This window comes from Mycteria americana, chromosome 5 (assembly GCF_035582795.1).
Source record: "Mycteria americana isolate JAX WOST 10 ecotype Jacksonville Zoo and Gardens chromosome 5, USCA_MyAme_1.0, whole genome shotgun sequence".
Classification (NCBI taxonomy): domain Eukaryota; kingdom Metazoa; phylum Chordata; class Aves; order Ciconiiformes; family Ciconiidae; genus Mycteria; species Mycteria americana.
In genome coordinates this window covers 6,335,198-6,347,716 of record NC_134369.1, presented here as the reverse complement: position 1 = coordinate 6,347,716, position 12,519 = coordinate 6,335,198, and the positions used below count along the sequence as shown (strand labels likewise).

At 36.2% G+C, this 12,519-nt stretch overlaps 1 protein-coding gene across 1 annotated transcript in view; it reads right to left on the bottom strand.

Annotated features, from left to right (window-relative positions):
• LUZP2 (leucine zipper protein 2) overlaps positions 1 to 12,519 on the bottom strand; it is a 220,442-nt gene that overhangs the window by 111,442 nt on the left and 96,481 nt on the right. The window contains exons 4-5 of the mRNA XM_075501426.1: positions 1,839 to 1,956; positions 336 to 406 (exon numbers count right to left, since the gene is read on the bottom strand). Of these exons, the coding sequence (XP_075357541.1) occupies positions 336 to 406; positions 1,839 to 1,956 (189 nt within the window). The remainder of the gene's footprint in view (positions 1 to 335; positions 407 to 1,838; positions 1,957 to 12,519) is intronic.

Here is a 12,519-nt window from a genome sequence, read left to right as displayed (position 1 = left end):
TTCTAAAACTTCTGATTTTAGTCTTTTAAGAGAACATTTCATGACTAAACCTTCCTGAGAAATTCAAAACCCCCTTCTTTAGCAGATATCTCAACTGTAGCATTTTAATATCTTTTCCTAGCATATGTCCAATATCAGTTAATACGTAATTTGTTTCAAAAACTTCCTAAAATAGCATTCCCTGCCCTTATTTTACTGTTGTAATCAGCAGACTCTGGAATACAGACAGTAGTGTTTATAGATTAAAGTAAAAGGAAAGATGGAACTTCCTAGTCTGACTTCCTAGTCCATTTCAGTCCGGAAATGGAAAAAGAAGGGAGGAGGTGGGGTCTTACCTTTGCTTTTGGCCCAGTTCCAGAAGTTTCTGCACATCATTTTTGGCTGATGCTTCATCATTTTTCAAAGACTGATAGCAAAGGAAGAAATCTATTACCAAAGAGATCTTTAACATTATTCATCTGTGAAATGATTAATCTGGTCCTCTTTCATAAAATATTCCCGGTGAATTACAGATATTACCACTTGTGAGAAATGGAGGAATAGCCTGACTTTTCTTTTACCATAACTCAGCACAGCTAACTGTATACAGCTGTTTTTCAAATATTAAATGAGAGCTGATCAAATAAGTAGATTTAGAAGCAAATGACTAAAAGCATTAGGATTGTATGACAAAGATAAGTGTGTACATACAGAAGATAATTATACAGCTCTTTGCCTATATCTGGATCTCTGCAGTGCTGAGTCTAAAATAACTCATAATTTTGCTGAGTACTACCTTCAACTGTGCTGCATATGAAATCCCATTCTCAAATAACTTTGTTACAAGGAGAAGCACATTTCTCTCAACAGAAGAAAACACCTACAATAATAAAGAATATTAAAGCACTCAAAAAAAAAAAAAAGGAGAAAAGATTCAATAAACCACAGTTCACATTAATTAGAACCAGAGAAGTCTGAAATATAAGACAATAAAATACTATAATATAGTACAGTATTAAGACACATTCTCCTGTGAACAGATATAGGGATGCTACTCCTCCTATTTTTCCCACCTAGCTTACATCAACACGATGATAAAAATGCAACATCAGGAAATACCATCCTTTAAAATGGCATGACATACAGAGACAAATCTCAACTGATAATGAGTCTGAATGTTTTTACCAGACCGACAGACTGTATCTGGAAAAGACTCTTAAATGAACATCTGGTGATTCCAGGACCCCAAATCCAGAGCAGGACTTTTAATCTACTTTTTACTCTGAGGAACTAATTTGACTCCAGAGTTAATCTGACTATTGCCCTTTCAGCCCACCCATGATACCCAAAAGTTAAAATGCAGACGTGTCTCAGCTCCAGCTGCAGGCTCATCTAGCAAAATTCGTCAGCTGAACTTGTAAAGTAATGCCCTGCGGTAAATCCAGTCTGTGGAGATGGCACGTCAGGTAGGTAAAGTGAGCAGCTACACTAGGCTGAGTATATGTAACTCATCAGCAAACATGCACCCTGCAAAGGAAATCCTTTATAGTAGCTGTCAGGACAAATGTGTGGTAACTCCACTAAGACAGCTTATTCTCTTTCCTTCCCTTCCTTTTTTGTTCCACTATGCCCTATTTTCATATTTTCTTTTTTTTTTTTTTTGAGTAAGTGGACAAAGGGCCCAACTCATTAGGATTATGTTTTCCATAAAAACATCGGGTTTGTGTTAAGTACACAATCAACAAAATAATAGTTATTCACATATTTAAAAAAACAACCCATATTTTTTGTAATAAATAGATATCAATATGAAAAAAATCAAGGTAATTAATCCTACAGAAACCAAAACATAACCTAACCTGGAGGTTTACTTTAATTCCCTCAAGTTCTTTAGAAGTCTTCGACAGTTGACGAAGGATATTGCTCCTTTCCTTAAAGACTTCTTTCAGCTGTCTTTCCAGTTCTTCATAGCCCTGTCTAACACAGAAAATAGAAGCATGAGATCTTCTCAAAACATTCTTCAATGCATTTGAAAACAGTCTTAGTTCATCCAAATTTAATTCATTCCAACATTCTTTACAGATTCCTAATTGGAGTGTGGGAAGGTCCCCCTGTTCACCTGTATAGTGATACGACGAGAGGAAACGGCCTCAAGTTGCACTGGGGATTGGATATTAGGAAAAATTTCTTTACCGAAAGGGTTGTCAAGCATTGGAACAGGGAAGTGGTGGAGTCACCATCCCTGGAGGTATTTAAAAGACGTGTAGATGTGGCACTTCGGGACTCGGGACGTGGTTTAGTGGTGGACTCGTGGTTTAGTGGCAGTGTTGGGTTTACTGTTGGATTCAATGATCTTAAAGGTCTTGTCCAACCTAAATGATTCTATGATTCTATTATTCTATATAACAACTTGATTTCTCCTAACATAGATAAATAGATGTTTTGTATGTCAAAATGATGTGCTTCATCTGAGTATACAAATTATCAGACTGAAACACTGCGAATGGTGTATTGTCTGTGATAAACAGGAGACAGAAAGGATGCATTTAACATGAGTGATAGTACATAGCATGAGATTTTTCTTTTAAAAAAGATATTCCATGAAAGAAACCAAGCAAAACTTTGAAAGTATTAAGTTTTGTAACACCCACTAATTTGAGGAAAGGATGATTCAGATTTATTTTAACTTTGTAAAATTTATTTCACTCCACAATTTCCCCCCACTTAAACCTCCTTACAGTATAAAATAGAACTGACAAATATGCTAAGAGAAATCAAACTTAATTATGAATTAACAGATAAGTCAAAATATTCTATCCTTTTCAAAATGGTAATTTGTACTTGGAATGTAACTATACATTTTAAAGTTTCTATAAAATCCACAATGAAATAAATCCCATGTGTATTGTTTTAGGTTGAATGAAATACAGATCCAACTCTCATACCCCATTTTAGAAAAAAAGCAAACATTACAGTTAATTCCAAAACAACATACTTTTTCATTTAAAATTGTCATTTTGAGAAAAACTGATCAGTGAATTGAAACATCCAGTCCTTCTACAACTTAATTTTAATTTTGTTTTTTTTCCTCCTTGCTGTACCTCTGGTTCTAAGAAGGGGGGAAAAAAGAACCTCAGCTCTGCAACACATCAGTACTATTTTATAATCGGATCCAAGACCTTGAAGTTAAACAGGAATCTTAACGCTCCTTTAATGGATTTTGAATACACACTTTAGCAAAGAAACTCAGTAAAGCAAATTAAAATATGCTATCTAATATCAGTCCTATCTATTTTAGCAATAGTCAGCTCACAAAATATGATAGATTTATGAAAAAAGAAAATTATTCTATATTAAATGATACTTTGGATACCTAGAAGAGATGAAAGTGAATAAAATGTCTCTTTCATCAACACAAGACTTTAGGCAAAAAATCTTAACATCATATTGAAGTTTCAGCAATAATTATATTCAGCTTTGACAGAACGTTGCAAATTAAAAAGTGTAGAGTTCTTTGAGCTTGCACCTCTAACGAAACACAAAACATCTCCTGCTAAAAGTAATCAGGCAGTTTCAGTAAGGTCATCACTTCCATTCCTCTTTAAGCTTCACAAAAAGTGTGTTAGACTTGATGGTCTCTCTTGCCATTGAAATGTCGTGCTTTTGTTTGAAGTTAAACCCTGCATTTAAAAAAATTACCTGCAAGTGGTAACACTGTCTTAACGATCACTTTAAAGTAACAACCCCCCCAATTCCAGTTTATCTTGAGCATTTAAAGGCCATCTGTCCCAAGCAGCCAATTACACTGCCCATGGGTATTCAGTTGGCACAGCTTTCACTCTATTGTCTTGTAAATACTGGTATCTACCCATTTGCATAAACCAGGGCTTTTCCCGAATTTTTAAACTGAATTTAATATAAACTATGCATGCACTTATATTTTCCTTCATATTATATTTTATGATACACTGGGCAGGGAAGAGGAGACAAAAAGCCAACAACCAACTTACTACAGTGAGTCACAAACCAAACCAAACCCTCGGAACTGCTAGAAGATAATTAAAAAAAAAAAAAAAAAGCAAAAGAAGAATGAAGATACAAGACATAGCTATCAGATCTATTAACTATTAGATCCTCAAAGGGTTTTAATTCTGGACAATATCATTTCTGATATCAAGCTTTGACTCTTAGCATTGTGTCCAAGAACAGTGCCTATGTATTTGAAGACAGTAAAATTCAACTCTTCACCTGTGCGATAGCTAACAAACCCTTAGATTAGCCCATCTATTTTGGTGACCTCCATTTCTACATTGTAAACTTGTGTCATTTAGACCAACAAAGTGCAATTCAAGTGAAAAAAGGTAAATTGGTAAATACCTTGGGTCTGATCATGAATCAGATTATTCAAGAATGCTCATATTCTCCCACAAAACTGAACACATCTTCAACTTTTACACTTCTTCAATCTTAACAAGATGTAACCAGATGTAACCAAAATGATTAGTTTGTTCTTTTGTAACTAAGCAACATAGAGATAGGGGCAGGGTAGATAATACTTTAATATTGTGTTTGTACACCTGTGGCTATGGATATGCTACTGTGCCCAAAGACAACTGGATGAGGAGCAGCACGGTCATGCTGCTATGTTCCCAGTACAGCCCCAGCCCATCTTGACGACGAGTCGAGGGTGGTTAGAATAACTGGTTTGCGTTAAGGGTGCCAAATCATTGTTAGGGACCTTGCACCATGAAGAAGGGAAGCAAGTTACATAAGCAAGGTGGGATTGCGCATGTCCAGAAGAAGGGGTCAGCTAAAGGACACACCTGTACAACACCAAGGACCACCAGAGACCTCCACAGAAGCCCCTCGGAGCTCAAGGACACAAGCGTAATGACCATGCAAATATGATAATTAGTTCTAGGAAACAGAATGAATATGCATGATCATTCCGGGAAATTTGATGCATATGTATGTAATTGAAGAATTTAAGTTTTGGTTGATGTAACCTGCGGAATGCAAGCTAGGTGGAACGATCCCCCGTGCATCCAGCGCCGTAATAAAGAATGCCTGCTTCTTAATACTACATTGGTGTTAAGGAGTTTGATTCCCGATTTCGGTGACAAAGATACTCAGGACTGTGTTTTAGGAAAGATCCACGGTCAATTGTTTTTCCTAGTCTTCCCTTTGACCAAAATTTGGGAGACCCAAATTTTGATAAGCACTGTTTGGAAGGTTCCACACATATATATGCAATATAATTGTGAGGTGGATAGATAGGCCATTCTAGAAGTAAAATCACTTTTCCACGCCAGCATGTCCACGCTCTGCAGCTGTGCTATCATTTTAAAAGAATAGTGTTTTTTTCTGAAGCTAATGTTAGATAAAATATTATTTCCATCATGACATAGTAATATTTCTTTCATATGTGAAAACATACAAATCACAAAATACGTAATCACAAATATGGAATTTTGTCCTGATGAACATTAGTAAACTCCTCTGAATTTGATTAACTAAGAAGAAGATTATTTGTCTAATTAAGAAAAAACTGCAAGATGTAAAGCAATTGGACCAGATATCAACAAGACTTAATCAACTTAATTCCTCTGAATTCAGAGATTTAAATTGAAAGAACACCTAATCTATATCTAGGAACCTGAATGAACAATACGGCTCTTTAAGAAGGATGGCATCATCCCTCACCATGTGGGAGAAAGGAAGAGAAGGAACTTTAGTAGGAAAACAGTGAAATATTAAACTTAATGACAAATTATGTGGGCATGGAGGGAGAGCAGATTCTTGCAGCCAGAAAAATAAGCTCTAAACTGAACAATTTGCTTATGCTGAACTTGGATGCCAGTTTTGTACTACAGCACAATTCTGGAAGAAGTTGACTCAGTGAATGTGACGTGTCACCACTGTGCCACCCTGCCACAAACACCATGAAATCCCAGCAACTTTCTGAAATCTTCCGATCCTCAAAAACTGTCAGGGTTCTCTACTCATTTTGCAGTAGAATTATAAGTGGCCAAAATAAGTTAAACCCATTCCTAAGAAACTCCACTAAGTAATTATACACAGATCAAATCTGTTCTCCGAATATTAGGTTACACCAGTTACACCATTCGGCAAAATAAAGCGTCATTTTCAGCATATCCATGTGGGATTAAAATTAGTATTTATCATTTTAGCACATGAATGTGCTTTGACAAATGTTCATTATGAACCAGAACAATTTAGCAATGCTCTGTATGTTAAGGTCATCTGTAGTGCTCCAATGGCAAATTGTTTTGCTTTTACCATCAGCCTATTGATGTAGTGTCAGTGTAAATTCCAATATTATTTGTTCTCAGGGAATGATACTCACTTATAGTTTTAAGCTTAGTCAGCTGTTTTGACTCTTCTATTATTCTTACTGATATGATTTATTCGATTATAGTAAACATTTCAACAGATTCTAATTTTCAGTAATGCAACAGGGACAAATGCCTAATAACCAGAAAGACTTGTGCCCCAGAGATCACTCCACCTCTGGCTGTTATTTCCTTAAATATTAGAAGTTAAGCTTTTTTGTCTTCAAAATAAGGATTGAGTTTATTTCTCACTGAATAATATGTACTATGTCAGGACAAAGTAAAATTGATTTTGTTTTCCCAGTAGGTTTACAAAGCCTGTCTTCAAAATAAAACTTTTATAAAGATTTCAATTATTTATGGTACATAAACGTCCCTGACTGAAAAAAACCCAACCCTTAAAAGAACAGAAAATTGAAATACAGTCTGCAGTTCAAGACAAACTTTGATAGATGTCTCTTTAAACAAACCTGTTGTCTGTTATGTTCCTCAAGCCACTCTTTTTAAAAAACTTTCCTGCTATAATTGCAATTAATATCCTACGGCATCCTACTGTAAATTCTAAGAAAATTAGATGAAATGATGAGAAGGTCACAGCCTCATGGGTTTGGCTATTTTTTTAAAGCAGCAATAGTTCAGGAAAGAGTAGATTATATTCCTTTTCATGCATCATAAACAGTAAATACTGTTTACAAAGTACACTTGCAAAGTGCATGATTGCCCAGGTGTTTCTAACGCAATCTTTTAAAGATACTCTTGGTGACAGATGTGTATGCATGAATGTGGTTTACATTCAAGTGAGAAAAAGATTCATCAGAATTCTAAATCAACATATCTGGAAGTTGAAAATAAGAATCTTTAAAACTGTAAAACAGGCAAACGAGACAGACAATAATAACAGAGCACTGCAATGCTGCTTTTTCTCTCTCTCTAAATATAAGCTTTTCTTATCTAGAAACTCAGTAAGAGGGAAGTCATTTATTAATGATCAACAAACAGAATGATCAGGTCATCTAAATGAAGTATGCAATATATACCATATATAATTATAGTGTGTATATATATATAATATACTATAATAGTGTCTAACCTACTTTTATCTGATTTCAGTCAATTCTGCATTAACAATGACATTTGGAAAAAATCATATAAGCATTAAGTTGGTCAGCAGATAAGCTCTTGCTGAAATCCAACCTTTGTCAGATACAACCGTTCTCCATACTCAAATGGCATTTACGTTATGTGTTTTGTATTTGGGCATTATCTAAACACTGTGTTTCAGACGGGGGGGGGGGGGGGGGGGAAGGAAGAAAAATGAACACAAAACCTTGGAGATTTAGGGCGAGCTGAGGAAAATTTTTATTTATCTGACCTTCATAATTTGTGCAAAACATTGGGTTGGAATGTTTCACTCCTACCTACTGAAAATAATGTATTATCCTGTGGTCCAGGCTTGGTTTATTAACAGTTCAAATAAAAAAAATCACATTGTTAGTACTTATATGACTATAGCAGGTTATGACCGCTTAAGTAGACTTAAGTGCCTGACCTAGTCTAACTTTACTAATCCACAAAATGGTAGCAGCGCTGGTGCGTTTTATTTGGTTTCTACACAGCTAGCAGCTAGAGAATCAGGCCCTTTGCATCTATTTCCTCTTACTTTTTAATGCACTCATCGTAAATAAACCTGAACAATGCAGCACCTTTTTGGCAGACTCTTGGCTGTGTAGAATCAATGACTCATCAGGGAACAGATGCAACTGTCACTTCCCATCAATGAGTAAAGGAGCAAAAGGAGATTTCCGAAAACTTGCAGCTGGCTTAGATACCTGGCCTCAGGAAATGACACAGCAAGTTGAATCATCATGTATAACGTGATACTGAAAATAATGACCCAAAGGAAAAAAAAAACACCCAACTTGTATTCATCCACTGAAAAGTGCACAAGCCACAAAAGCAAAGGGTTATCATCATGAGGAAGGACTGTACAAAACCCTGGGATTGACCCCACAGAAAAATAACCCCTCCTCCCACACATGCCAATAGGTGTGATGAGCCTTTTCTCTTCTCCAAGCTATCATTCAGGAGGCATTTTACCTAGAGCAATGAATCCTTACTGGATTTATACAGTTGTAATATGGAACAGACACCTTCTGAAAAGGAAGTTATTAAACTCTTTACAACTACTCAAATACAAACTGCCTAAATATGGACTTGTCCTCTGTACCTAGAGTTGACTTTCACATCAGTTCTACAGCATTTAGTCTTTAATAGGAAATCCATTCATACCAAACCCATTCTTTTTCTGATAGCTAACGTTATCCTTTTCAGTTCTGATATTCTTCATCATTTATATCTGTAATACTGCCTTTGGTCTGATTTCCTACTGCATATCTAAAACATTTGACTATGACCTCAGTGTTATTACCCTTAAATACAGCACTGTTACACTAGTCTCCTCAGATAACCAGCAATGCTTTTTTCCAGCATCTCTTACAAGACCGTCAGGTTAGTATTTCTGTCTCAGCTAGCTGTGTAATTTAATCTTGTAGTTGTTTTGGAATTTTACATTTAATTCTGCCGTCTAATAGAAAAAGACCTACCAACATCACGGTATCTATAGGAAATTTCACTCTCTCTTTCTAAGCTGTTATCTCAGATGATATAAAATTGAAATATTTCTACTTTACCTGACAAAACCATCAATGGGTATCCTCTGAAAGTCTATTTCACTGTTTAATAACTTAGTTTAGTAAAGTTCACTGATCAGTTCTCATCAAGTTTTAAGAATGGAACTTGTAAAACTTTTTTTTTTTATTAACCCAGAGGCAACAAGATAAGAAATTAGTCCCAGATCATTTGATTCCATATACATAACCATGCACACACACAATGTATACATATATAAACATGCACACAAACGAGATGTGTAAACCTAGGACTAATGCATTTCTAGGCAGAGGCATGCCACAGGAGTATTCTTTTTAAACTCAAGCTGGAATCCTATAATCACGCTAGGAACGTGGATAGTGAGATCAGCTGGCAGTATGATCTAGATTTGCTAAAGTCCACTCAACATTTCTACTGGCTGTGGAAGGGCAAACAACACAGTATAAGGTTAGCTAGTTAAATTAACTTCCCTACTCTATTTTTAAAAATAAATGTGACTTGTCTTAATGATAAGCTACCCACTTTGTGTCATGTGGCACTTCTCAAAAGTCTAATACTACTAAGTTAGACTTATTGTATTAATAAAGTATACCATGATTTTTTCAAAATATATGATTAAATAATTTTTCAAATTCGCATCTTAAGAAGTCAGATTAAAGGAGATATTGGTAGTTAAGGGATTCGCGTGCTTCACTAACCCTTCATTTACCACCAAGATCCTAAATTCCTCACCAGTTGGTACCCAGCACCACAAGCATCTAAGCATCTTCTGTGTTAGTAGAAATTAAATCCTGACACTGCTGAATTGCTCAGAGACACCAAGAAAAGAACAAGGAGGCACTGAATCCATGGTCTGATGACCAAGCATGTATCTCATTTATGAAAAACACAAGTTAAATGCTGATCTTGTGAGTATCTATTAGGGCCGGGAGAAAAACCAAAGCAACGCGCAGTGTGAAAATTAGTGTTCTCCTGCACTTACGGAGACCTGGGAGGGCCTGGAAAGTGTATTGATAATATAAACTGTGGTAAGAAAATAGTTGTGATTTCTGCCAAAGGAATCTAAAGTCCCTTCACTGAAGTGAATGCCACAAAGATTCCCAAACAAGGCAGCCCAGCCCAGCCCAGCTGCCTCTGCGGTCCTTCAACGCCAAGGGCATCCCATTTACACAGCTTATTCACAGAAGTTAACTCCAGCCTGACGTGGGCTAGTTCCTTTATATTCTGTGATATCTGAAGGAGAGGAACAACCCCTTCAGACGGGGAACGCAGTGACTCGGGACTGAATCACCCTCTAGCAAGACTTGTCTCTCCCACTGACAGTAGAGGAAGCCTAGCGATAAGCATCATCAGGGTAATGTTTTCTGCAAAAGACTGAAGATGGAACAAAGCTGCTGAATATAACAACTGAATTCAGCCAGTACAGTAGTAATTGCACAAATACCCAGGTCACAACAGTAAACCAACAAACATAGCTGTCGTACTGACAGCAGAGTAGCGATACCGATGCAGACTGGCAGACTGCCTGCTCACACCAGGGCTGCCAACGCGGGCTCGCTCACGTCGAGCAGCCTCCGCTGCCAAAGCCTCGTTAGACTTGTTAGAAAGGCATCCCCTTTGAACATAACTTTAGAGATTTTCAAAACCCTTACTCTGCTTAAGAATTTAGAAGGGATGAATCTGCACCTTCATTTCTAGTCCATCTGTCTCACATATTTGAGATAGAAGGTATTAACAAAATAATTGGGTTACTAGCAACAGAGATATATATATGTTAACATTTGGAAGAAAGAAATGTCCTTGCTATTTAAACTCTTACCATTATAAAATACAATTATATTAGGTTTGTCTTGTAGCAACAGATTTCCCAAATTTTTTTTTCAAATATTCCCAATTTCCAAATTATTTACTTTTCCAACTTCCCAATTTCCAAATATTTAAAATTGCTGTTGCATCCTAACTTCTACATTAGTTCTGCTCAAACGTGAATAAAACAGTCTGTTCAGTATAATTCTTCCTGTCTTCTTTTACATGCTCTGGTGTTAATGTGATTCAACCTAGATCATTACAAAAATAATTACTAATATTTTTCAACTGAAGAAAAGAAAAACTCCTCCATTTAATTAAAATTGTTACAGAAATTTAGAAATTCAAGAAGAAAAATTTTATTGACTATTCTATTGTCTTCTCCTGCTGAGACCTTACTGTTCTCTGTTGTACAGTTTATAGTGTTTCAGCCCTTTAAGTTTCACAACGGCTCAAAGCCTTGGAACTTCTGCCACCACCTCTGGGAATTATTTCCACAGCCTACCAAAATCGGAATATTAAAAAAAAGTTTCCTAACTTTCAGCCTATATTTTCCCTTTTTTCACCTTTTTTCCCCAAATCATGGAAAGCCTTGCCACAAATCTGTCGCATCCATTTTTACTGTCTCCTATCTCCTTTTTCTCCTTCATGGTGCTATGAATTAAAATATGCCAGGCACATAAAGACTAAGGACAACCTCATGGTTGGACAGACATCAATTGTAAACAACTTATTTCCTTATTGTGTTTTGTAGGCAAGTCATATGGCTAGTTTAATACTTAGATTTTTGTTTATGCGCTTTGACATCTGAGATTAAGGAATAGCACCAGTACCAGAGCCCTATCTGCTCCTGAACCTGGCTGACCTGGAACGACTGAGTGTATTCAGTTATAATCACAGAATGGTAGGTCTGCATATCTTTTGCTTTGAGGGTGACTATTTCTTAATTTTCATTCAATTTTCAAATCAATCAGGACATCTCTCTCTAAAATATTACTTTGATATGTCAATATATCACCAGACCAAGCCATTATTACCACACGATATTAATTAATAATTGCATATTGATTATATTATTCTCAAATGATAGGGTGTAAAGTGTGTATATTGGGGATGTCCCACAACTGTAAAAAGAAAGAATTTAAAAAAAAGAAAAAAAGGCATCAAGAGCATGAGGTGAACTTGTCGCATAACTGATGCTACTAAATTAACAGGATAAAATAAAGGATAAAAGTAGCATAGATATTACCAATACATTGTTGGCAAATCCAAAAAAAGGCATCATAGCACACCACTGAGCCCAAGCTCTTCTGAGGACTGTCTCATACTACCTGGCAGTGAGCACTACGTTAAATTGTCTTCTGACTACCTTAGAGTGGTAGCAGAGCAAGCACGTGTCTGTCTGAAAAAGACAGTATCGATAACCTGATAAAACAACCTTTTATTTCTGTATAGAAATTGTTACAAAAGCCACATAATATAAGAAATATATAGAAGTTCTTTTCCTGGCTCCCAGACATCAGTAGAAAATTGGTCAGTTTTGATTGACTCTTCTGACATCACATCCTCGGTCTTACAATATTAAAGCTTCATTCAGGGGAATACCAGAATCTGTCTTGGACTCTTGGTAAACTTTTCAAAAGTATCTGGGCGTAGCATGCCTGCAGTAAACCTCCTCTTTCTCTTTTTTTAATCCACCTGCTAGATAATT